The 26,334-nt window shown below is 43.0% G+C and overlaps 2 protein-coding genes and 1 long non-coding RNA gene across 4 annotated transcripts; 2 read left to right on the top strand and 1 right to left on the bottom strand.

Moving 5' to 3' along the window:
* The first annotated feature begins 7,248 nt into the window (after positions 1-7,248).
* Positions 7,249-11,369, top strand: FGF19 (fibroblast growth factor 19). Its single transcript, XM_059848416.1, has 3 exons — positions 7,249-7,474; positions 7,561-7,664; positions 10,539-11,369. The coding sequence occupies exons 1-3, from the start codon at positions 7,249-7,251 to the stop codon at positions 10,869-10,871; spliced, it is 663 nt and encodes a 220-aa protein (XP_059704399.1). The 3' UTR covers positions 10,872-11,369.
* A 785-nt stretch (positions 11,370-12,154) lies between these two features.
* On the bottom strand, positions 12,155-14,593 carry LOC132328516 (uncharacterized). The gene is made up of 2 exons (XR_009486803.1): positions 14,364-14,593; positions 12,155-12,887 (listed from the first exon to the last, which is right to left on the bottom strand). It is a non-coding gene; the product is annotated as an uncharacterized LOC132328516 (long non-coding RNA).
* Positions 14,594-14,758: 165 nt separating this feature from the next.
* Positions 14,759-19,726, top strand: LTO1 (LTO1 maturation factor of ABCE1). Of its 2 annotated transcripts, XM_059848414.1 has the most exons (6): positions 14,779-14,855; positions 15,670-15,850; positions 16,098-16,203; positions 17,032-17,102; positions 17,539-17,656; positions 18,014-19,726. In XM_059848414.1, exons 2-6 carry the CDS (start codon positions 15,792-15,794, stop codon positions 18,080-18,082), a joined length of 423 nt encoding a protein of 140 aa, XP_059704397.1. In that variant the 5' UTR covers positions 14,779-14,855; positions 15,670-15,791; the 3' UTR covers positions 18,083-19,726. The 2 variants fall into 2 exon arrangements, with proteins under 2 accessions (XP_059704398.1, XP_059704397.1); XM_059848415.1 differs by lacking the exon at positions 15,670-15,850 and having other exon boundaries at positions 14,759-14,855.
* The last annotated feature ends 6,608 nt before the right edge of the window (positions 19,727-26,334 follow it).

The following is a 26,334-nucleotide window of genomic DNA, read 5'->3' as shown; positions in this document are numbered from 1 at the left end:
ATCAGAGAAAGTTACTCAATTCATAGCAAATTGTGCAGCTACTCCCAAGCTATGCTTTAGGCTTAATTTCAGATGAAAATTACTTCCAATGGCCTCCAAGAGGAAGAACAGTTTATTAATAATCTTCCTCTCTCTTGAGCAGAGCCATTGTAAAACTTCCTACATGGTTGTCACCAATGTTAAGGACTGAGTCTGGGGATCTTCTGCCGGGGTCTCTCTTTCTAGCTGGTCAGAGTGACCCCGACTAAAGTTCGAAAGTTTCTTTTCCCAGCCCGGTGCTTGAAGAAGAAGTCAGGGCTCTTCATTTTTTCGGTCTCAAGATTGTTTATTGCATCTTATCTATAAAGTTCTTTCTCCCTGTCCAGCCGAGATCCGTTTGGCAGGACAGCCAGAGGCACTCCCCCCTCCTCCAGGGCGGTGTTATCTTTATATACTACAAACTACGTGTACAATATTTACAGTTATTTTCCAATACCTATCATCTATATTAGACAGTGAGTTTCTACTTTAGACCAATCTAAAAGTGCCAACATCACCAGACAAGATGGAGGTAGAGAAGAAGAAGAAAGGCTAGACACGCCCAAATCCCTCCATCTTGTCACCAGAAACCCCTATACCAAAAATCCTAAAACCTACATTTAGACTCTGTAATTATTTATTCTTACACTATTTACACTATTGTGGCTTTTATCTCTTTCTATAAAGGTGACAAGTTATTCCGTGGTTCATAATCGAACCCACTGGTGTTCTGGGCTGTGTGCCAGGGTCTCCGAGCCCCCTGGCAAGGGTCCCAGGAAACTCCGGACTCCCAAAGGAATGTCCTGAGTTCCGACAATCTTCTTAGAAAGAAGGCAAGATATCATTGCACTTTTTAAAACCCAGGTGGTGTAATTTCATGTACTAAACAGATTTTGGAGGAGTTGCATGAGAATTTTGTTTTTTCTAAGATATTTCTCCAGGGTTGTAGGGCTACAGTATGAGCTGGAGTGAAAGGTTAGATATCTGTTGACTCAGATGAATGGTTTTGCTTTCCAGAAGCTGAGGATATGCCTGTGTGCAAAATGATCAGGAAACTTTGTACTAGTTTTTGGATTTACATTTGTTCAGACTGTTTTGTAAAGGGCTTCATGGTTTCCTGCAGTATCATCATAATCAAAGGTGATGACAGCAGGTCAATAAGCACTCATGAACTGAATTTGATAATCATTTACATCTCTTACCAATTTATACAGTTCTGTTGGTGCCTTGGAATTCTTAGTAGTGCTAAGTAGCAGTGTAGCATGAAATACAGACAGCAAGAAAACCATGAGTTTTAGCTGGCTTCCTTAACTCCCTTTCTATCTTTTTTACTTCACAATATGGGAAATTGTTGTAATGTGTTCAGCACACACTCATATTTCTCTGATCTTCATCAAGTATTTGAGGCCCAAATAATTAAAAAAAAAAACCTGCCACAACTACCCAAAGTGGGAATTTCCCAGACAGGGATTCTTACCTTTCACATCCTTCAGTCTTAACAGGGCTGAGCCATGCAGAGCTAACATGTGTAGGGACAATCTGTCCCTGTAGGCTGGTCTGATTATTGGCATCACAAAAACCATAACAACTCTCCCACAGTTTCTCAGTCGAGCCTAACTGATTCTAGCTAAAACACCACTTAGATGGTCATAAGCATAATAAATACCTTTAGTGATGTAATTTATTATCGTCTTCATGACTAGAGGAATTTGGAGTATCAGTTTTATAACAAATCAGAATTATTATCATAGGTGTTTTTGAGAAACATCTGCCTTTAAAACAAAGGTACAATCACATTTCTGAGGTGGTTTAACTTCAAGGGAAAGGAGGGATTCAGTGTCTCACCAAACAGGCTGAGCTAAACTCCTTTCATACCCCTCCTTCTTACTTCTGACTCCCAAAAAACCATCACCTGAGCACCCCTGGCTCAGTGTCCCTCTTAACAATGCACCTCCAGTGGAAGTTCGACTTCTGTGGGACAAATTCATCCCAGATTTCACTCAGTGAAATTGTTCCGGGGTCAGGTTTGTTTTAACAGGCCTGTTTGTTCAGGCCTGTATTGGTCTTGTTGCCAAAGTCTTTGCAAATCCTGGCTTCCTACTATGCTCTTCAGGGGCGATTTTGTGGGAATTGTCACTATATCAGCCTGATTAAGACCACTTGATTAATTCTGTCCAGATGTATTTGTACAGGACCACAGGTCCAAGTATGCACTCTTGCAAGTTTGAAGCATTCCTAGTATATCTTCTTCTACTGTTCTCTGTCTATTAAAGGAAAAATATTTCCAGTGAAGCTGGAACTTGTGTCATAAAGACAGCATTATTTAGTCACCGTCAGGAAAAGAATTTATCCTCGGTAAATGCTCCGAGGATACCATGTTTGACTGAGAAGGTGATGATCTAGAGTCACCCTCTTCTAGAAAAGCTTCCCTTATGGTTTCCACAAACACACTGTGAAACAAAGTCCAGGGGCATTACTCCCTAGGTCAAGCTGGAAATCAAAATATAATTTATTGGCAAAGAAACCTGCAATTATTCATTTCTGTTGCAGGACGAAGATCTGCTCAAAACATAAGGGAAAAAAATGTAAGAAAAACACAGCTTTTGTTGGTTTAGTGCTGGAGAAGCATAATGAAAACCAAATATGATCCCATAAAATCAGTAAGGTTTCCTCTATAGCAGAATTATGAAGGATTTCATAGCACACAGAAAAGATGGGGTGGAGGAAATACCTCTAAAACATGAAATAATGGCTTGCAGTGATGAAAAAAAAAGCATTTAGACTATTTGAAGCTGGTGGGAATTTTGTGAGCTTTAGAGCAGACTTGACCAGAAGGTATCATTTGGCTGTGCAAGCTCCAAGACGATTCCAGGCTCAGTACTGCTCTCTGGAATGCATTGACTGATAGCAATAGCTGAGGAAGCATTAGATAACAGAATGGTGAGAGATATTTGAAATTGGTTGTCTCGCTGTGCTCCTTGGAAAAAACCAGCAACAACACACACCAATTACAGTAGCAAAAATCTCCCCAGCGCGTTGACCTTCCTTAGCAGAGCAGTTTTAGAAGCAGAACCCCTCTGGAAGTGGATCATTTGGAAAATCTATGAGTCTCTGATGCACTTGAATCCTACAAATTCACTGAGGACTGTGGTATCAGGGAAGAGACTCAGTGAGTGCTCGTCCCATCCTATGACATCCTGTCAGTGGGTGAGCGCAGTGGGAGCTGTGGAATCTCAATTCTGCACTCATTCACAGCCTGGGGAGAAATATTGTCACCTCCATGCCTCTTGGATTGCAGAAGCAGCTGGGAAGCAGAGCAGTCCCTGACATATGGTGGAGTAACCTCTCCTTCTTAGGCAGGTTTTTTAACTTGTGCTGTGCTGATAAGGCTCTTTATAGAACAAGCTCGTGCTCGAGTAACTGCGTATCGGAGTCCTGTGTCTTCACTTCTGCCTTCCCTCATTCTCCTGACATATTCTTCTCCACCAGTAGCAAGAGAAAAGGCTGGACTGCTCTGCTGGCTCTCTGCCATGGGTAAAATAATTTTCTTTTCTCTGTCACTTCTGGGATGACTGGCAGGAACCACAGCAGAAACCAGAAACCGGCGGCATTAGCACTGACATCTCCAGCCCTGCCTGGAACCTTACTGCCCTCAGAGTATTTGCAGCCTCTGTAATTCTCCCACCTCTGACTTCAGAGAAAAGAGGGGAAGACTGACAGATCTCTTCACAAAAGTAATATTAGATCACACTCGTGTAATCCCCACTCCAAAATCTGCAGGAGGTCCCAAAGACAGCCCAAAGGAAGCAGAAAGTCTTCAGTGTTTCTGTGGTATTTCCCTCTTCCTTCAGTGACTCGTACAACCAAAGCTTTCACCATCATATTCCAAAGATATTCCATAATTGAGAAAATGTCTCTTCATCCTAAACACCTCCAGTTTATCACATTTTGACCCTCACTCAGCCTTGAGTGACTCACCTATATAATTCTTTCTTTGATCTCCACCTCCAAGTAGCCTGCTATGACCAACTTTGACTCATGGGTGATTCTTGCCCTATTTCCTCACCGTTTTTTTTTGGCCACCTTCCTTAGTTTCTTTTCAGTTGGTTTCAATGATGTCGTTATCTAGTACAAGCCTTCTGTTACCTTTTTGGTGTGTTCCAGGATCTCTGGATGTCTGACTTTTAATTATAACTAATTTTATTCTTCCAAAACACATTCACTTCATTATTGCCAAAATCTGGACTTCTCGATCTGCAGAAATTGCACTGGGACATTTAAAAGTCCAGTGGAAATAAATGTTGAAAAGTGCAGTGGAAATAAATGATCCATTGCAACAGGTGAAAATGCTTTTGCAATTGTGTCCTCTTTGGTTAGGAGGTATTTTTGTTCTTGAAGACCTTCCGCCTGGGTTTTCGGCTGTTTTTCCTATCCTCATAGAAGCAGAAAATCTGACACTACCAGGTTTCCTTGTTGCAGGAAGCAGGTCCAGCATTGGAAGTGAATGTGGGATTTACCCTACAATACATTTGTTCTGCAAACATGTATTTTTTCCTGCAAATGCATTTGTAGGAACATGCAAAGGCACATGTCTTTCTATTGAACTTTGATAAAACATGCCAATAAATCATAAAGTTCAGTGACACAGACAGGAACTGAAATTAAAATAATGCATCACAACTCTCGTATTTTTAATTCAGTGACATTCCCTAGCTCATTTATCTCTAGCTAAAAATAAGTTATCTTCAGTTTCTAGCTAAAAATAAGTTACCTGAATCTGAGTTAATCATCTAGGCTTTGTTTTTTTTTCTTTACAGAGGCAATAAGAAATTAATACTTCCAGGGTATACTCAACCCAAATTTCTTCAGCAGCTGTTTTGTGATAGCATTGGCACCATTCAGTCTAGTTAAGTGTTTGCAGACACTTACCTCTGTCAGGGACTACAGGGGAACTTGGACAAATTATTTAGGTTGCAACCTTCCCCTAACAAGAGAGGCCATTCCAAAAAATTAGTTAAGTGCTTAATTATTGTTTTAATTTGTTTAGACACTAACCCTTTAACATCAGCGCCTGCAACATCAGGAACAGCAACAGTGAAAATAATCTTTAAAGGCTCTCTATCAGTTCTTGGGAAATTCTCCTTTACAGCCAGCTTTTTCAGTGGTTTGAAATATCATTTAGTGCAAGTGATTTGTCCTTTCTGCCTCAATTTTTGATCCTCACAGAGATGAATGAACAAGTTCCAAGCATCAATTCCTTACTGATTGGAAGAAGCCTGAACTTCTTGATGAAGAAAATAAAACTTGCGATTATGATTATTGTTCCCACTACAGTACAGCAGAAGCAGTGGTCATAAACCAGCTTCTGTTCACTGAGATGCACAGAAAAATTGAGCTAAAGAAGCCCTTCAGATTAATTTCAGACCATAACCTCTGCGTGTGTGATGGGTGCTGAGTACCTTGAAGAATGTCAGGATGAGTTACATGCACAACTGCTGTGGGGCCCAGGGTTGCAGGGCAGGAACTGCCTTTGTAGCAGCCATGTAATAACATTGCAGAGGAAAAAAAGAATTAGAGACTTGCATGCCTTAGTATTATTTACTGGGCTTATAATACTGTGAACTTCCGTGATGTAAGGAAGACCAGAATTGGTAGGAAAGCCCACACATGATTTGGAGGATGCAGCAGGACACCTGAATGAAAAGCGGTCTAAATCCTTATTAATTATTCAGCAATCATGCAGGGAAAAACTAGGGTCTTTTCTGGGTGTTTCAAGCTGATCACCAAAAAATGCCCAAAGCTAATCAAAAGCAGTAGCTGCTTTTGAAGGGATTGATAAGATTCAATCCCTTGCTCCCAGTGAGTTTGTTATGCAAGACCTTGATCATCCAAATGTGGACTGAACAATGCCATTAACTCCAGCTAAATACACCTGAAGTTGCACATGAAAATAAGGGCAAGATATCATCCTACAAGCCTCTGTATTTTTGTGTGGTTTGTCTGTGTGCTCATCACTGAGCTAAGATTGCTTATGAAGAAAATTTTTTTGTGGGAGTGTTTGCAGGAGGGAGATGCAAGTACAGGGACAGAAGGATGAAAGTGAACAAGAAGCAAAATATAAAAACAGTATGTGGAAGCTGAATGAAACTATGTGTTTCAGATAAAATGGTCGGGAGGTGGGGTTATGTCTTGTTGAATTGTCATTTAATGTTCTGGGTGGGGGGGGGTGTTTCTTTATGAAATTACCAGTTTTCTTTTTGGGAATCTGAGAAAATTCCTTCAATGATCACTTTGGATGTACAGCAGAAGAGTCGGCAGCAATCCCTTTAAATACGTCTGAGACACAAATACAGTGGAAATCCCCCAAATTTGTTTGTCTTCTTTCCAGGGGTACTCCCTGAGCGCGCTCACTGGGAGGAGCCCACATGGAAAAAAATCCATGCGCAGACCAGAAAAAAATTTCTTTTTGAAGCTTAAATCGGGCGATGCAGTTTTACTTCACCCAGGATTTCCCCCCCCCCCGGTCTCTTTGTAAGAAAGGGGGACAAACAGGAGCTGGAGAGTGCCCCCAGATCGGCTCCCCCGAGGCGAGGCAGCCGCATCCCAAGGGCCAGGCTCCATCTAGTGACACGGCCGGGGATGGCCGGCTGGGGATTAAGCCCGGAGCCGCGCCGGGACACCCTCAGCCGCCGGTACCTGGCCGGACCGGGCTCTGCACCGCCGGGCCGGGCTGTACCAGCGCCGTGGTCGGCCTGGAACCGGGAGCGGCTGTTCCGCTCCCCCAGCGTTCGACCCTACCGGAGAGGCGAGCCCAGGTCTAGGCAGCCACTCTCTTGATTTCTGAAGAGAGAAATGAAATACAGGACGGGCAAGGCCGAAGGCAGGGGCTGAGCCGCGGCGGGGAGCGGGGCAGCCTCCTGCCACTGGGTGGGCTTGGTACACACACGCCCACCCGCGGTCCCCGTCCCGGAGCCACATCGAGGCTGCGGTACGTGCAGTGCCCCGGGACCGCGGCCGGAACCTGGCAGGAGCAGAGATCTCGGAGATGCGGATGCGGAGGAAGCGACTTTAGGGTGTCACCCGCTTAATATTTTCGGGGGGAGTGACCAATGCGGCTATGAAATGGGCCCTATATCGGATGCGGCCGGATCGATGGAGCTGATAACGGCGAGCTATAAAAGGCTGGGGGGCGGCTGCGGCCGCGCTACAGCCCCGAGGCGCCGCGCCGGGATGGGGCTGCGCCCCGCCGCGCTGGCGCTGCTCGGTCTGGCGGCCGCCGCCGCCTCCGCGCTGCCGCTGCCGCTGCCCGACGCCGGCCCGCATCTCAACTACGGCTGGGGGGAGCCCATCCGGCTGCGGCACCTCTACACCGCCAGCAAGCACGGGCTCTTCAGCTGCTTCCTGCGCATCGGCGCCGACGGCCGGGTGGACGCGGCCGGCAGCCAGAGCCCGCAGAGTGAGTGGCGGCGGCGGGGATGGAGACGGGGACGGGGCAGGGCCGCGGGGGTGACATCGCTGTCCCCTCTCTCTGTCTATCCGCAGGTCTGCTGGAGATCCGCGCCGTGGCCGTGCGCACCGTGGCCATCAAGGGCGTGCAGAGCTCCCGGTACCTGTGCATGGACGAGGCGGGGCGGCTGCACGGGCAGGTGAGAACCGCGCTGGGGGGATTTTCCACTCTGAACAGCGGCGTGTTCTAATAATGCGGTAACAAAGCTTCCAGGTGTCCGCCGCCGTCCCTCCCCCACCTCCCCCGCCTGCTCTCCCTAGGAGCTGCGGTCCTCGTCACCGTCACTGCCCGAAAGGCTGTGGGGATTGTTAGAAGGCAGAAAGAAAACGTCCTTTAGAGAGTAAATGATGTTTTGCGTGTCACCTGCCAAAATATACCGAAAGTACAGTAATTCTCATCCGTGGGAGACTGTGATTCTGCTGCAGGAATAGATTAAGCTCTGCCGTAGAATGTGAGTAATTTCTCACTGTTCTGGTCAGGTATTCTGGGGAAAAAATTAAAAAGAGATTGCTCCTTTGGAAAAGTTGCAGCCACCTGGCTGCCAGGCATACAACTCCCAGGAACATGGGTTGCCATCTCTTAGGAAGCTGCAGACAGGAAAAGGATTTTGAGGGGGAAAGGATGCTTCTCCACTGCCTCACATCTGCCCTGCTGTAGCAGCACAGCCGAGGGACTCTGAGGGGCTGGGGACTTACGTGCCCCTCTGATGCCACTAGATCAGCTTTTTCACTAGGTTTAGCAACTCGTCATTGACATAAACTCTAGTTTTTAAGGCATGTGTATACATTCTTGACTCTAGAATTTGACAGGTGCAGTTCAGATTTAGTCTGTACAGAAGCCTGAGTTTCACAGAGTGATGGCTTTTCATGATGCCACAGTAAATATACAGCTTGATTATTTTTTGGTTACTCCAGCAAGATTTCTGCTGATTTTGATCAGGAAAGGACTTGGCCCATTCTCAAAACTCCGAGTATCTTTAATAACAGCAACACTGATGTTTCTGAATGTGGATAAAATTAAGAATTCGGGATACAGAATTAAGCTTTTCTTTCTGAATTTTGTTGCTTTTCTGGGCTCAAATCAGTCGAGGCTGAGATGAGGTGCATAGGTTCAGATGATATGGTAGGTCAATTATTAGCTTAATTCTTTAATGTATATCCAAAACAAATCAGAGTCTGGATTCTGCTCCCATTGGAGCTACCAGCTGAACTTGAGCAATCACAGAATTTTAAAATGGCATTCCTGTAGCATCATTTTGAAGGCATACACGTTGACTGGAACAGCATTTGTTGGTGCAGTGTATTAGATGCAGGCTGGAGTTTTATTCTGAAAGCACAACAGCACATAGCTGTGCTGTCCCATCTCTGTGTTGGGGACACCTGCTGTCACCTCTGTGCTCACAGCCCAGCCAGGCAGCTCTGCAGGTAAATCTCAACCTTATCAGCACCACGCTCAGGACCGGGAGAACAAAAGGGCAGACACGGTGTCTGGGGGCTGAACCTGTGCTCCTGCAACTTGGCCTGCTTTGACACCGGAAAACTGATGACTGGGGTTGGTTTTTGAATGTGCTGTGTGCTGTAGTCAGTAGTTTAGGGGAAATGCTGAATCTACTGGCATACCGTGATTCCTCCTGTGAAAAAAATCCCTCCTGTGGGGAAAAAAAAATCTGGAAATACTTAAAAAGTCTGTTTGGTCCTTGTTTAAAAAAACAGACTAAAGACCATCCCAGTGTAGTGAAGAGGGAAAGGTATAGCTGATACACAGGGACTCAATCAATATCTGTTGTTTGTAGTGTGCACTTCTTGAGCAAGAATCTTTTTTATTTCATCATCTTTTTTAGTGAGGCTGAGCACTCATAAAGACAGCCAATAATCCAGCCCTAATTTTTTGTCATATACACATATTTTTCTGAGATATGTGTGTAGAAGGACCATTTTATTTGAAGAAAACATTTTTTAAATTACTTTATTAATTTAAAACATGCTTTTGAAAGATAACCAAATGCACACCCCCTTAATTTTACTCCATGTTACTGAGGGTGTCTGAGAAAGGCCCAAAAGTATTAAATATGCTCTCTGTTCAGACAGGCAGAACATTCATGTAAGGACTTTTCTGTCTCTGCAGACTGAGACATAATCAGCAATTCTCTTTTATTGGCCAAGGTTCAATCACCTGCAGTAGCTGAGACTGAAATAGCAACAGAGTTGTAAGAAACACAGTGCTGGTGTAAAGATCTAGAGATGTCTGACCTGCTGATATGGGTTCAAGATACAAATATAATATAATATATATACATATATATGTATATATGTATATATATATATATTCATATTTAAAACTTAAGATGTTACAGGTATATAATATCTGTACAGGCCATTGCAAATGTAATCCTACAAATTCATACCCAAGAAAATACATTCTTCTGTACAAAGTTCTAACTTGTCCTGGTATTAATTAAACAGTTCTCATGTTCACATGAAAATGACACTTGGATCACAAGGGTCCTTTGCAATTTCAGGAAATTCTGAGTGGAAAAAGGTGGAAATTGCCTTTTAGCATTGTTTTACTGATTGGCCATGCTGCCTTTCTACAGACCTGATCCTGAAGCCCTTGCACAGGCAGATCTCTAACAGAACAGGAGTTATATACTTGGACTAGGATTTAAGACTGCAATTAAGGACAATTCATCTAAACCTCCTCTGGCATCTGAGACTTTTTTCCCAGTGCTCAGGCAGGAAAAGTGTGGTGGCTGTTGAGAAGCACATCCCAAGATTCAAAGCTTATTTAATGGGATGGACATGGAAAGAACTTCAGGGGCTCTAGAATAGAATAGAATAGAATAGAATAGAATAGAATAGAATAGAATAGAATAGAATAGAATAGAATAGAATAGGGAAAGCCAGGATACCACCACTGAGGGACTAGGATTTTTCCCATCCAAGGTTTGTTTTGTGGTTGAATATAACCAACCTGGTGGGCATATTTGTCATTCTCACTATTCCTTGCTTTTCAGCTCAGGTATTCCACTGAAGACTGTTCCTTTGAGGAGGAGATTCGCCCAGATGGCTACAACGTGTATAGATCCAAAAAACATGGAATATCAGTGTCTTTGAGCAGTGCCAAACAAAGACAGCAGTTCAAAGGGAAAGATTTCCTTCCCCTGTCTCACTTCTTGCCCATGATCAACACGGTGCCCGTGGAGACAGCAGACTTTGGTGAATATGGTGATTACAGCCAGGCCTTCGAGCCAGAGGCTTTCTCCTCGCCCCTGGAGACAGACAGCATGGATCCCTTTGGCATCGCCTCCAAACTGTCCCCAGTGAAGAGCCCCAGCTTCCAGAACTGACTGTGCTCCCACACATGTTTTCACAGAAACATTGAAGAGTACTGCAGGGTTTGTAGCTTTTTGTGTAGTGATATTTGGGAACTCTTTTGTGTGTTTGAGTATGGAGCCAGCCTCGTCCTTGTTGTACCTGTAGGAGATGAGTGCCAAGAGGCTGTTCTATAGTCTAAAGAATTGCCTGCCCATAGTTTTGTTAGAAAAAGGAGGATTAAATGCGAAAAGTTTAGCAGCCTTATCAGAATTCCTCCATAGGTGGTGATAAAATAACTGTAATTTTTCTACACCAGCTTCACTTCCACATATATTCACCTGTTATAGCTGCTCATATGAGCAAATACAGAAAACCTTTTCCTCTTCAGAGATCTAAACTCAAATACTTGGACCAAAACCAGATGAAGGAAAACATCCTACCAGATGTAACTTGAGTTAATGCTGCTTCTTAAAAGGCTGCTAACAACATTCTGGGGTAAACCTTCTATGGAAAGCATACTACTGAAAAAACAAATCTGGTTGTATATTGTGCTTTTTCTTCCCTTAGAAAATAAGAGAAGAAAGGGAAAAAATTCTCCCTTTCCTTACTGCTAAAAGGTGCTTTGGGAAACTTGATCGTTGATTTCTTTTGTAGGCTAAATTATGTTCTCTGTGGCATCAGAATGACCCAGCAGAGAGTTCTCATCAAAACCAGTGAGGATTCAGTGTGTGGTTGGAAGAGTGCCCAGGGCTAGAATTGATGTTCATCAGGTAGGGAATGAGCAGCTCAAATGAATGTTTAAATGAAGATTCTGTTGTATATAAGCTTGTATATGTCATTAGCAAACAGAGGAAAACACTGAGAACGGATGTATAGGTCAAATCAGTTGTAAAATAGGTTTTTGTGTTCAACCTTTAACCACCAGGAATTCTTTCAAGTCACTTCCAAGATTGATTCAGCATCCATAGGAATCAGTGGAGAGATGGTTTAGTGAGTTAAAACTGCAGAACTGGGTCAGGATTCTCCTTGCAAGAAGGGATTGTGAGGACCTCTGGCCAAAGCACACAATGTCTTCAAGTTCTGTCCTCCCTCTGAAAAGATTCAAGGAAGGAATAGCCAAGGTGAAGCCAAAGGGGGGGGAAAAAAAAGAGGATGGTTCAGGGATTCTACTTGTTTCCAAAAGTTCATTTATAAGGGACATTTCTGTACCAAAAAAAAAAAAAAAAAAAAAAAAAAAAGAAAGAAAAAAAGAAAAAAAAGCTTTACTGGAAATACCGGTGTTCTTCTGACCTAGCACTTCATTGCCAATGCAATATTTATAATTAATTTATTGAATACATACATCTGTTTATTTTGTTACTGTTATTTATGCTCAAAATTCTATTTATATACTTCTGAAGGTGGGTTTTTTAGTTGTAACAAATCTTGTGCAGTTTTGTAATCAACAGAATTTTAGCCAACAATATCCAATTTTTAAATAGCTGTAATTTTAGCCAATTTTAAAATTTCTGTGCATTATCATTAATGTAATGTGTACATTTGCAATAAAAGAGAAAATCATCTTCAACACTGAAATCTGCTTGACTCTTCTGTCTCTTCCTAAGCGCCATATCCACACATCTTTTAAATACCTCCAGAGATGGTGACTCAACCACTTCCCTTGACAAAAAATCCTGTGGGTAGAAGGCTGCTCCCATTTAAAAATGGGAACCATTCTAAGCAGTGCTGCCAGGGAGAAAAGTGGTGAGTTTTGCCTGAAAAAGATGTCAGTTTCTGGAAGGAAAAGAGCCTGAATGTTTCCGTTGGGAAATGCTGTGAGACACAGGAACAGCAGATTTCTTGGCTGGCAAACATCTCCCATGGTGTTTTCCCATTCTCTTTTGTACAGAGCCACTGCCACACATCAGAGGGTTCCTACTCCTTATTTGCTGGAAGAGGTAGTTGTGATTTTCAGGTTGTTTTATTCCAAAACGTTTCAGATTTCAGGGGGTTTCATTTCCAGTTTTGATCAGTCACTATATTTTCTTTGAGCACCTTTCAAAACCTTTCTTAAAAAAAAAACACAAACAAAAAAGCAAAACAGAAAACAAAATAATATAAGAATGAACTTTTCAAGTTTGGGCAAGAAAAGAAAAATCACTTTTCTGCTAAAAAATTGCACAGATTTGACAAGAAACATGGCAAATAATGGAGTTCGGAGGCTACACCGTTTAAATGACCCAGTGAGAGATTTTTTAAGTGGGTGTAACATTGTGAATATTTCTCAAGGTTGCAAAGACAGGCAACCTCACATTTTGGGAACATCATCTTGAGCTCTCTCGTGACCCTATTTGCTGACACCTTTGACTTACATTCATCCACCGGCAGCACAATGATTTTTCCTGCAACAGCATGGTTAGAGGTTGGTTCAATATTTATTCAGACAGAGGGAAGAATGCCAGGAGCTAAATTAACCCATACCACTTCCTGGAGAGCTTCAGTTTTCGTTGGAGTTTTCCCATCCCAGCTCTGACCAAACCTGGCTGTTTTGCTTATAAAATCTGACAAGATCTCGGCTTGAGGTGGGAGGATTGCTGGGAAATGCTTCCCCGGCCCTGCGACACCTGACTCGGTCAGGAACTGGGTGTGCGAAACCTGCCAAAAGCACCTTCGGTTCTGTGGGAATGTAAACACGAGCAGCACCCGTCAGCACAGCCCCGTCCCCTGCCCACCAGAGCTCTTCAAAAGGCAGGAGGACAATGGAGGTGCTTTCATTTGCAGCAGCACGTTTTACAGCCCTGAAACGTTTTTAAAGCTCAGGTGTCAAATGTCTCCTTGGGAAGTCTCGGCTGGAAGCTGTGATGTGCAAATACGAGTTGCTAGAGCAGCGGGGAGGCTGCAGGAAAGGAGATACTGAGCGTCTTCATTTCCAGTTGGAGAAGTGTAAAAATCTATAAATCAATTCAAAGTCATACTGTTCACTTTACCTCTGCTCAAATCACTGAAACCCTGTTGGTGGAAAATTTGGGGGCCCCTCTTTCTACTCTGCCAGTGTGCTTTTCATATGAATGGGGAACAACTTGATAAATAAATTTCCCTTTTTTTCCCCCTCCAAAATATACATATTCCAGCACCAGGGTGGCAGAACAGTGTGACCCAGAGCCACATTCTCATTAAGTATCTGGAAAATAATAGTATAAGTTAACTTTAAAACATGTCCTTGTAAATGAGCATAAACGTTTCCTTTGACCACCGTTGATCTGTAACAACTCCTAAGTATTTTAATAGAGCAGCCTAGAACGGCACACTACAGTCTGGGTGGGTATTAACACCAAAAATATTTATGTTTTAGAATCACAGACTGGTTTGGGTTGGAAGGGACTTGAAAGATCATTTCATTCCAGGGGCAGGGACACCTTTCCAGGTTGCTCTGAGCCCCATCCACCCGGCCTTGGACACTTTCTAGGGATGGCGCATCCACAGCTTCTCTGGGCAACCTGTGCCAGGGCCCCACCACCCTCACAGCGAACTGTGGACATACGCACCGAAAATACACTGCTGGAAAGGCACAGATACCACGTGAGAGAGATGTGCAAACTCTATCATTCCGTGATCAGCGACAGGAGCCGAGAGAACGGCCTGCAGCTGTCTCGGGGCAGGCTCAGGTTGGACACCGGGACAAGGCTCCTCACCCACAGAGTGCCGGGGCACTGGACCCGGCTCCGCATGGCAGGGCAGAACTTATGGAGCGTTGGCACACCGCTTTGAGGCACAGGGTGGGAATTCTGGGAGGAGGGGCGGGATTTTTGGGACACCCAAAAATGACGTTTCCCCATGGACGGCCGGGGCCGGCATCTGTGGCGGCGCTCGGGCGCCCCCTGGTGGCTGCACGCCACGGCCGCCCATGGGCGTGGCTTATCGCTGGGGGCGTGGTCTATGATTACGAACCACGCCCTCTCCGGCGCGCCGTCCGCTCCCGGCGTGCCTCGCGCCGCCATGGCCGACCTGTTCGATGGGATCGTGATGGCCGAGCAGAGGTGAGGGGACAGAGCGAGCCTGGAGCGGCCCTATAGGGGCTTCTCGGCAGCGCGGGGCTCCCTGGGCCTCCAATTCTCTCTGGGTGCTGCCAGGAGAGCGTCAGGAAAAGAAGGGCGAGTGCTGAGCCCGAGGAGGAGGGCGGGGAAAATTCGCCTCCCTGCGCGTTCTGAGGGACCGAGCAGCGCGGAACGGCCTGGAGCTGAGTCGGGGGAGGTTTGGGCTGGATATCAGGGAACGGTTCTTCATCCAGGGGATGGTTGGACACTGGAACAGGCTACCAGCGGAATTGGTGTCCGCACAGAGTGGGACCCACGCCGGCAGGCCGAGTTGGTGGGCTGAGACCAGCGGGGAGAGGGTCAGCAAGGCCGAGTGCCGGGTCTAGCCCTTGGGCCGCCTCAATCCTCTGTAGCGTTCCGGGATAGCGGGAGAGTTCCTGGAAAGCATCCCAGAGGGAAAGGACCTGGGGGTGCTGGCCGAGAATTTCTGAACACGAGCCCAGGTGTGCCCAGGTAGCCAAGAAGGACAATGGCGTCCTGTCATTATCAGCAGTAGTGTGGCCAGCAGGACCAGGGCAGTGACCATCCCCCTGTTCTGGTCACCACTGAGTAATTACGGGGCCAGTTTTGGGTCCTATGCTACAAGAAAGACTTTGAGGTGCTGGAGTGTGCCCAGAGAAGGGAATTGAGCTGGGGCAGGCTGTGAGCAGAGCCGGATGAGAAGTGGCTGAGGGAGCTGGGGTGGGGGGGGGGGGGCTCAGCCTGGAGAAAAGGAGGCTCAGAGAGAACCTTCTTTATCTCTGCAACTCCCTGACAGGAGACCCCATGTGGAACTGGACTTTACTCCCTGCTAACAAGTGACAGGAGAAAAAGAAGTGGCCTTGAGCTGCACCAGAGGAGGTTTAAGTTGGATATAAGGAGGAATTTTCTTCGTGGAAAATGTTGTCAGGCCTTGGAAGGGGCTGCCCAGGGAGCTGCTGGAGTCACCACTTCTGGAGGTGTCCAAGGAACAGCTGGATGTGACACTTAGGGCACTGGGCTGGTTGACACAGTGATGATCATTCAGAGGTTGAACTGGATGATCTCAGAGGTCTTTCCCTACCAAAACAAGCCTGTGATTCTGGAGTTTAAATTTTATGTGGTATTTCTAAGCTTTGGAGGCAATGCACATTTCTGTTGCCTGGGGCCACTTGTGTGCAGTGTGACTTGACAGGAGACTAACCAAGCTGTGGTTTGCACTCCCAGGTTTCACGGGGAGGGCTACCAGGAGGGGCTTGCAGAGGGCAGCCACGCTGGCATGGCTGAGGGCAGGAGGCATGGAGCACTCCACGGAGCCAGGATGGGCTCGGAGGTAAGCAGGGAAACTCTCCAGCACTGCAATCTTCCCATCATTACAAAATGACAGCCGCACAGAAATTTCCAGGCTGAGACCTGCTGTGCTTCACTGCTCTGTGTCCAGGAGGACCCATAAAACTGCTTTAAAAGGTGCTGCTTGAGCTGGAGAGTTCAGTAGATGCACTTGTGTTTTCTCAGCTTATTTGGTGTATGGAGCTTTGGTAATCTTTTTTTGTCAAATTTATGGCTAAATTTGCTGCCCCCCAATACCATCTGCTGTGGCCCAGCAATGGGAAAATCATGGAATCTTGAGCCACAAAGAGGCAGTTCTGTGTGTCTCGTGCACTCTTTGTTAATTGTGATGCTGTGAGGGTCTGTGGCATGGTTCCTCTGCACACAGAGGCAGCTCTGTGTGCTGGCACACCTGGATCAATAACCATTCCTAGGAATTCAGGGGCTGGAGACTGGTGGGGAGGCACCTCAACTTGTCCCATATGTCCTCTCCAGTTTGTCACAGCTACAGGATTAGACTGCCAAGCAGCCGCTTCCAGAGCTGGATGGTTTGTACAAAATGTCCTGGACAGACCATAAGAGAGAATAGCTGTAATCTCCTCATACTGGGAAATCTCCAGAGGGGGGCAGGATTAGACACATCAAGTAAGAGGGTGGCTTGGGTAACCTTGTACTTGTCAGCCTTTCCAGCTTGGAAACACGTTTGTGTACCCAGGATTTAGTTTCCCAAAGAGTGAGACACAGTGTAGTGCTTTATTTTTGTTCCACTGTCTATGCTCTGTGTCCTTTGGGGTTTTTTCTTTCCCTCATGACTCTTTTAAATTAATTTTAGATTGGCTGCTACCTTGGGTTTGCACTGACGTGGCACTGTCTGCTCCAGAAATGCACAGATGAAAAAACCAGGTGAGGTTAAAAAGGCTTAAAGTTATTTCACTGTGACTTCCTTTCTTCTCTTCATATCTTTTTTTTTCTGTCCCATTTTGATTAATCTGTCTGCCAGAATTGCCTTTTTGGTTGCATTTCTTTACTTTGCCCAGTCATTTAATCAGTATTTTTGTTGATTCTTGAATATTTTTCAGCTTTTGGACTGGTAGGTTGAAGTGGAAGCCTTAAATCTGTCAGTTGTGCTTAATTCTCAATTTGGAATAATTCCTAGTTTGGAGAATTTCTTATTTAAGAATATGGAACACACCTGACAATGGGCTGAAAGTTGAATTAAAGAAGGATGGAGGGCTGGGTTTTGAGCTCTGGATTATTATATGTCAGTATAATTTTCATAATGATGGATTAAAAAAACTCCTGGGTTTTCTTTTCATTTGATTAATTTTGTTTTTTCTAGCAAAAAGATAAGGGCTCTGGATTCATTAATAGGGATGATTCAGAAATTCCCATATGAAGACCCCACTTATGATAAGCTGCAAGAAGATCTTGAAAAAATCAGAGGAAAATTTAAACAGGTTTGTAGGATTAAGTTGCAATTTTAGCACATAAATTAATTTTTGATACTTCGTTTCTAAAGCCACTCCAAAATTTTGTGGAGCAGTTATTATTCCCATTCTGCAATCATAGCAAAATACTTGAAGTGAGATACATGTGAGACACAAGTGAAAATCCTTGATAGTTGAAAATTTCCCAAGCAATAGCAAATGCAAAATAAAGGAAAAAAAATCTTTAAAAAGCAAGTTGGAAATAATCTTTGGCAATTTGAATTACAAGTGGGATCAGAGGAAGATAAATGGAGCAACTGGGAGTTTTGTGGAATATTCTTCTTGAAAAACAGACCCCCTGAAACACTTCTGTGTATTCCTTTTTAGGTTTGTTCAATGCTAAATATTCAGTCTGATTTTAGACTTGGTAATGAGAGATCTTCACTGACATTTTGAATGCAACAGATGAAGATAATCGTGGATGACCAAAGGAAAAAAAAACATTAAAAGAACAGAACTGGGAAGGTGTCTATCTACTTTTATATTTAAAAAAAAATCAAAATAGTGAAGAGATGTTAAAAGGGAAGTGAAATATCACTGAACTTTATTATCTCCAAGTTTTATTTAGGTTAATCCACACACTAGTGTGTAAGTCTGTTAAACAGAAATATTTGTTGTAATTCTTTGCTAGTCTTTTACTGATAATTCCTCAAAAGGAAAACAAACATTTGCACAGTTTCCTTGTTTAAAGGATGTCTGTTACTTAAAAATCTGTGTATGCAGATCATTCAGTTTACACAATGTGTACATGCTGTGGGTGAAGGAAAATAAAATCAATTCCCTGCAGACATTTTTGTGGGGAGAAGATGGAATGACAAAGGAGGTCAGAATGCAGAGGAGAAGGATGAAGATACCTGCTCAGAATATGGAATTTGCACCTGGATTTTCCAACAGTTTTGCAGACTGCTGGGGGAAGGGAGCAATCTCCAGAAAATCTAACCCCTCCCTACGAGTTCCCAGTTCAAGTGGTGGGTGAGATGAACATGACTGCCAGAAGAGCTGTGATTCTCATTGAATGTATCTATCAGTACCTCTTACACAAACCAGCTTTTTATGTGCCGGCCTTGAAAAGTGACCACTTCAGTCTCATTCCAAATCAATGGATGCTGCCAGCTGTGTTAGCTGAGAGGAGTACCTGGAACAGGCTTTGCCTTGGGCTGCTGGATGTCTTTGCATTCCAGTGAGAAATTCCAGAATTCCTTTTACCACCTGTGCCCTGTGTGCATCTGGCTCTGCCTGCATGGCACAGTTCAGCCTTATGAATTTGATATGAAATACGAAAGTCAAAGACAGATTTGAGGTTTTTGGTTTGTTTAACTGTCTTACATGTGAATTTTGATACCCACAGGCAGTGTCAGAGCCATCTAGTGGATGTGTGGGATTGTAGGAGCTCACAAATACTTGTGTAGGTGAAGTGGTTAAAATAGACAGTACAGAACACACACACTCATGATAATTCTAATTATGTGGAGAATATCTTTGCAATGAAGTAACACTGAGGTAGGAATTAATTTTTACTTGTTTCCTCATTTGCTAAAATGTCTGTAAAAGCAAGGGCAGGGTTGTGAGAGCTCCAGGTGGAGCATTTGTTTAATAGAAGTGTGTGATATGTGGGTGACAAGCCAAGGTGCGGCTCCAGAGATTGGATCAAACACAATTATTTTTGTTCAGCTCAGGAGAGAAAGGGTCTTTGGCAGTCAGGTGGTGACTGTTATTTGGAAAATTGGTTTGGTGGCTAATTTTCTTGTGTTGCTTTAGTTCTATTTAAAAACAATAATATTATAGTAAATTGTTATATAAATACATGTGTATATACTGAACTATAAGTATTGTATCAACTAGGATTTCCAGCCGGGATATACCAAGTTCAGGGTTATCTATTAGGTCTTTTTTTTTTTAATTAGGTCTTTAATTAAGTTTCATTTGTGTGGACACACTGGTGGAGTCTCTTCTTCCATGAGTCTGTATTTTTCTGAATATCTGCTGTTTCACACCCTGTGTGGACCTGATTTGGTTTATTAAATGAGGTACAGTTCAAAATTCTGTTGGATGTGCTTTCTTCAGTGCCATTTTTTTTGTTTTCTGCAGTGATTTGTGGGGGTTTGTCTCACGTTCAGTGCTGTGGCATTGGAACATTCCCAGCACTCTGAAGAGGTGTTTTTATGCCTGATTTACAGCTGAGGTTTTATGTATGCCTGATTTATAGCCCAGGTTACATCAAGAATATTCATTTGTCTTTGTCTTAGGGTCATAAAGATACAGAAAAATATGCAACCTTGTACATTATGATACTGGTTATTAATAAAGCAGGACATCAAGATTGTGGCTTGGTGCTGATTATCCAAGAAGTCTGAAATTTTGCAGAAGTAATACTTCAGTATATATCTCTGTACTCATTCACCACCCCTACTTACAGCTCAGTAGTTAGGGAGGAATGTGTGAAACATTTCAGTCACCAATTTCTGACTTGCCTGGACTGCGTTCTAGCTTGTTTTGTCTCTTTGTGATCATCTCTCAGCTGTGCCTGTGGAATATGGAATTTTATTAAAAGGTGGATATACAGCTTATTACTGCTAGGCTGCTGAAGTCATGGCAATCCAGAAGAGTTGTAATTTTCCTTTCTGCAACATGTGATGAGTACAAGAAATGGTGAATTTTGAGGCATCAGCAGAGAGGTGAACTTTGAATACCATTTGGTAAAGTTCCCAAGCACAATTCTTGTTCTGTCTTCATTAAGCAGCTTCCTTTCAATTTCTTGTCAGCTCTACTAAAAGTGATAAATTCCAGCTTTGAGTGAATATTTATAATCGACAGAAATGAGTGAAATAAATCAGAAAAAAAAAAAAAAGAACCTGGGTGTGCAATTGTTTGCTTTAAAACCAGCCCTGTAGAGGTACTCTGGCTCATTTGGATCCTGATCTGTTTTTCTGAAACAAGGTTGTGATAATTTCCACATGAGATTAAATTTGGAGTTTTAATTTTACGGTAAATCAGTTTCAAGGTTTATATAGGTTTTGGTTTTTGAAGAGATGAAAGAGAGAGTTTGAGCCTGCCCTGTATTTATGAATGCTTATTTACACTTTGACTGGAAATGCAACTTCCTGCACTGGAATAAAGGGAAGTCCATCTGTCAAAAGACCCTGCACCCTAATATCCCACAGTGCTTTATAGTAAGAACTTAATATTTCTGGTATTGTTTTCTAATTCTTTCTATTCTTGGTGCCTTTTGAATAGTGCCCTTTGCAACTTCTTACAACCATGGCTTCTGGTCTAATTGCAGCTTAAAACTTCAGCTTTCATAGTTTGGCAAGTAACCATGAATATTCTCATTTTACAGTCTGCCAGAGTTGTTTTTTTAATGGATAAAGTTGTGACAGTACACATTCCCACAGAAGTGGATGTATCACCAAGGAAAAAGGGGATTTGGGAGGTGTGAGAGGACTTCAGCAGGTTCCCAGTTGCAAGTTGTAGTGTCTGGGACTGATGTGTAAAGGCCAGCTGGAGCAAAGCACTGCAGAAGCACTTCTGTGTGTCCCAGGGTTTGGAACTGCAGGACCAGCCTAGCCTGGGGTGATAATAAAAATAATAATAAAAGCTCTGTGTGCTATTTTGTAAGCTTGCACAGTCAGTTCATTTGTAGCTAACCTGCATATCTCTTTGACATTACACTGGGAATGCTCCCACCTTAATCACTGAAGTGTTTATTCCCTAAGTGTGGTAATCTAATTTTTTCAGCATTTTTGGTGCTAGAATTCTGTAGTACTACTTATCAAATACTGCACTTCTGTGTGGATGGAGACATGGCCACTAAGCTCATCTGAAACGTGGGAGACTTCCTAAAATCCACAGAATATATGAGAAGTGAAAAAATCTCAGGCATTGTTTCACTTGATTCCAAAGCAGCTTGCTGCACAATGTTTTAAATTATTTTATCCTATTCCATAACCATAACTAATTGAGCACTAGTGCAGCATTCTGTGTATCTGGTTTTGGGGAGATCTCTGAATAGGAATAAGAAATGGCCTTGGAAAAATTAGCTACACAATTCTAGTTGTGCAGTATTTGTTAGGGTGACACCTGAAATGGCTTCCTGTCTGATAAAATTTAACTGATACTTATTTCTAATAAAATCATGGAGTTTTATTTTAGTAAAATGTTCAGCAGAAAGGAGGTTGATTATTCAGTCCCTGAATCCTGACTGTGCATCAGACAGAATCAACTCAGCATTTTCCACTGTTCCTTTTCTGATTTTAGCTCCCTGTTTTGCTGCTTTAGCTCAACACTTTTTAACTTTCAGCATCTTCAGGATTCTGGGGAATAATCGACACTATGTGGAATCTTTCTTGATAGTAGGAACTGTGAGTCAGCAACCCTTTAATTTTTTTAGTTGCAGCCATTGTTCCAGCAGCAAGCTTTGCTGCTATTGTCCACTGTTTGTCCAGCTCACGTTTACTGGACTGTGGGAACGGATTAGGGTTTCATGGCTTTTTTTTTCTTCTTGCATAAACTCTTGATCAAAGACATTCCTTGGATGACAAAACACTGTATACTGTGTCACACAGCCCTGACCAGACTGCACGAACAGTAGTTTAAAAACACATGCCTACATTGTTCTCTAAACTGGCCTGCTTTTTTTTTTTTTTTTTGGGCAATGTATGTGCAGACATTGAATTTTTGAGACCCCGTTTACTTCTGTTAAAAACACACACATACAGAAGTTATTGTTAATAAGCACTTGACAGTTTCTGAAATACAAGTTAAAAAGCAAATTACTCTGAGACTAAGAACAGACAGAACAGAATGTCATTTCTTAGCAGAGCTAGGAGTTACATCTGCAGTGTATTTCCTTCCTGAAGAGACCTTGGTGATGCGAGTAGTCAAGTACACTGGAAACCTAAACCCCCATGGATTATGGCATCATTTTATGTGTCACAGCCAGAACACCTGAGTAGGGTAGAGAATGATTGGAGCACAGTTTGGGACTACGTTATAACCTGCTTCACCATAAGTGCATTGTTAGAGCCACATTTTGAGAACCTGGCTTATTATAGTTTTTATGTCTCGGTCTTCTTTTAAGTTCTCTTATGCATTAGGAAGAGGACAAATTTCAGAAAATTCCAGTACCATTATTATTCCTCAAACTAATGAGAAAGCAAAAAATGGTGTTAGCAAGGTTTTTCAAGGAGCCTTGTCTTGTGATTTGCCTGAAATACTCCTTCAGCAGAAACATGGAGGAAAGAGATTCCTGAAGACACGTTGAGCAGGTTTACAGAGGGATTTAAAAACATGGGAGGGCTGAATTTTGGTGGTTGGAAAGCTGTGAAGGAGAGAAACGATGTTCCACAAACATGAGGCTTTGCATTGTCTGGCTCTGTAACACTGTTGAGCACTGTCATGCAGAAATGAAGGCTGATTAATCTTCTTTCACTGACATTGGAAAGTCATATCCATAAGGGAAGAACCCTTCTGATCCTTTACAGTCCAAGGGTCTCCATGGAAAGAGAAACCTAAAAAATATGTGGCTAATGGATGTGTTGTCTAAAAGGAATTAAATGGTCAGAGTGAGTGACTGAAATGGCTACAGAAATATTAAGTCAGACCCACAAAATAAATGTATTACACTTAGAAGAAATTATGTTTACTTATGAGTAAATAATTTATGATGTCTTCTGAAAATTTAACAGCATCCATTGGCTGAAGCGTTGCTCTTCATATTTAAAACAGCCAAATGTAAAGAACTTTGGTCTGTGGATGTTCAGGAAGGAAAGAAAGCTGTTCAAAAATAATACCCTGTATTTGAACAATCTGGAGTGATACAATCTAATAAAGGGGAGAAATGAAACATCAAAAAGCTTAATTGCCCGTTGCAGACAGTTTGCCATCGGAGAGTGGCTCAGGACACCAGGTCACTGCCTCGGGCTGGCTCAGGGGCGTTGTCACAATGCCCTGCTGGTGCTTTCGTGGGCCTTGGGTGAGGATCTGCCCCTCTCAGCCCAGCCCCTTGGAGACTGCTGCTAATGCTACAAATCACATCCCAACCGCAAACGTGGTGGCTGTCACGGGAGACCAGGGGAATTAAGCCATGTCACAGGGCTGCCAGGTGGGATGGATGAAACAAAACCACTCAGCAATGCAGAATCTAAAATTTATTTACTCAGCAGGGAAGGGTGAGTGAATGGCAATTTCCATTCTGTGATGCACACACTACAAGCACGACTCAGAGCTCTAGACCTCTGTTTCCCACACGGATCCAGAGGAGGATTCCTTCTCTGGCCAGTCCATGTGTCAGGTCCTGACTTGGAGCTTGGCCCCTGCATGTCACAATTCCTCCTTCGGTTCAGTGTTCCTGGTGCTGGTGGAGATCTGGGCCTGTGAATTCCCTGAAATATGAGACTTTTTAATACCCAGTCTTCGCACAGGCAGAAAGGAGGACAGGTCTAGGTAGGGCTCTGCAGGTGCTATAGGATCAGCAAGGAACTATTTCTGGTTTCACTCTTAAATGTTTATGACAATCAAAAAGCAAATGGATAACTTTTGCCTTCCTCCTACATTTGGTCCTGCTTGGCCATAAAGAACAAAATTAGAAGTCTGGCAAATGTCCCATTATCAGTGCAATCCCATTGACTAATTTGCATTCCCTTTCTCATCACTTGATTGGAATGTGGTGTGGGACTCAGTCAGAAGACACATGGGAATCTATGCTGGCCATGACAATGCAATTACTATGAGCAATTATATTTGTGGGATCATAAAAATACCTTGCTTGTTTGAAGAGATACATTTCGCATAAAATGATGCCAACAGGAATTCATTAAAATGTCATAATTTACAGCTTTACTGCCGTTGTCCCATTGTAGGAATCTCAGCGTATGTAGCCCACGTGCATGGGTCATTCCTGTGACTCTTTTAAAAACATCAGCTCCAACTTTCTCTTTCTTCTCTATCTTCTGGAGTTTTCTATCACTTAAAATGCCAGCTATGCTTGAATGCAAGTGGTTTTGGAGGTGTTTTCATTTGCTAGTTCTTGTTTAATGAAGAGCATTTGAATTTAAATGTTCATAAAAGGTCCAAGATTGTCAAATGGCCTGAATTCAGCAGTGGAACTGGGAAGGTTTTTGGGAGGCCTGTTCGAGGTTTTTCTTCGTACATGTCTCAATTTGATACAAAAACATACAGTAGTTTTCCCTTTAATAAGCTACAACATAGTCTAGCTGAACATGCATATTTTTTGCAGCCCATAGTAAATTGTTTTTCTTGCTACATTCTTGTCTTTCTGCCCTTTGCAATGTGAGTAATACTGGCATAGTTTACCTAGCACTCAAGTTTAGGAGTCTGCATTTAGAGATGATGTTCAGGAGAAGGAAAATGTAAATAATAGAGCTGACTATGTGGGCTTAAACCTACTTAAGTCACAACACTTAGTTTAACAGCATTTATAAAAGAGATGGGAATGGCAAAACCTACTTAACACATTCAACCAAACACAGGTTTACATTTCTCACTGAATGACTGTAATGTTTTTATCAGCACAAGATTTTTGTCAGAAGTCAAAATCCCCTCAGTGTGTCCTCACTTGGTTTTCAAACACTTAAGGTCAGAGGGATGAGCCATCTGTCATACAAAAGAAAGCTATTTGTTCTTTCTGGGGTTTTGGGGTTTTTTATGCTGGGATAAAATGAATCATTTTTGGCCCAGACCAATTTAAGCTTTGGCTTGATGTGTTTTTGAAGTCCCTGTGAGTTTAGTTCAGGGGTCATCTTTCAGTGTTTTACACCTCCCAGTGTAACTCACTGTACAGAGGAACTGCCCATTTCTAAAGGAATAAACCAGACCCCATTTGTACTGGTTTTACTTCACCCACCTGACCTGGGATTTTGCAGCAGGCCACACAGGCTTCAGGTTTCTGGCTGAAATGACTGGGAAACCACCGAGCTCACACAGGCTCATCTGGGATTCTTCTGATGCAGGTGGTTTCCCATCAAGTGGTAACTGCCGTGAAAGGAGCTTATTCTGCACTAGACAACGATTAACACGTTAGAAGTTAGCTCTGCAGTTTCATTTTTCATTTCCTGTGCTGCACTTGCTGCACAGAATCAGTTGTAACATGAAGTTTAGTCAGTGGGAAAATCAGAAGGCAGATACCAAATTTCTAATTTGTGACAGGGAGGACAAGCACTTGGCCTTTTACATAAGTTTTTTTTAAAGCAGAAATCATTTCACAGGATAAATAATGAAATACATAGGTTATAAGCTTGACCATCTCCACTGAAAATAAGCTGCTTCTGCCGTGTTCAGCCATAATAATAATAATAATAAAAAATAATGTGCAGCCCCTGATATTTTGGACTGTGTATTGGAACAGAGGTTATAATTTTTTTCTCATTTGATTTTGTAATAATATCTAATTCCTGTCCTAGGTCCAGTTCTTTTTTTACATTCTTTTAGTTGGCTTTAATGTTTTTCAGATTTATTCCTTATTCTCTTAGCTGTAAAAGCTGTCTGAGGGCAAGGCACAGAGAAGGCGGCAGCTTAACCAACTGGCTTTTAAAACCAACTGTCTTCTGTAAAGTTCTTCTGTGATGATTTTCTCAACCTTCCACTGATGAGAAAATACCAGCAAGCATTCTGTGCCATCCAACACCTACTTT

The sequence above is a fragment of the Haemorhous mexicanus genome, chromosome 6 (genome assembly GCF_027477595.1).
Source record: "Haemorhous mexicanus isolate bHaeMex1 chromosome 6, bHaeMex1.pri, whole genome shotgun sequence".
In the NCBI taxonomy this organism is placed as follows: Eukaryota; Metazoa; Chordata; class Aves; order Passeriformes; family Fringillidae; genus Haemorhous; species Haemorhous mexicanus.
The sequence above is the reverse complement of the archived record's forward strand: the minus strand, read 5'-3'. Positions and strand labels throughout refer to the sequence as shown.

What these genes read in the sequence shown, in the direction of transcription:
- FGF19 (XM_059848416.1), top strand. Translation starts at nt 7,249, where the DNA reads ATGGGGCTGCGCCCCGCCGCGCTGGCGCTGCTCGGTCTGGCGGCCGCC. An exon ending in CGGCAGCCAGAGCCCGCAGA is followed by an intron (nt 7,475 to 7,560) that starts GTGAGTGGCGGC and finishes GTCTATCCGCAG; the next exon opens with GTCTGCTGGAGATCCGCGCC. An exon ending in CGGGGCGGCTGCACGGGCAG is followed by an intron (nt 7,665 to 10,538) that starts GTGAGAACCGCG and finishes CTTGCTTTTCAG; the next exon opens with CTCAGGTATTCCACTGAAGA.
- LTO1 (XM_059848414.1), top strand. Translation starts at nt 15,792, where the DNA reads ATGTTGTCAGGCCTTGGAAGGGGCTGCCCAGGGAGCTGCTGGAGTCAC. An exon ending in TGGAGTCACCACTTCTGGAG is followed by an intron (nt 15,851 to 16,097) that starts GTGTCCAAGGAA and finishes TTGCACTCCCAG; the next exon opens with GTTTCACGGGGAGGGCTACC. An exon ending in GAGCCAGGATGGGCTCGGAG is followed by an intron (nt 16,204 to 17,031) that starts GTAAGCAGGGAA and finishes AATTAATTTTAG; the next exon opens with ATTGGCTGCTACCTTGGGTT.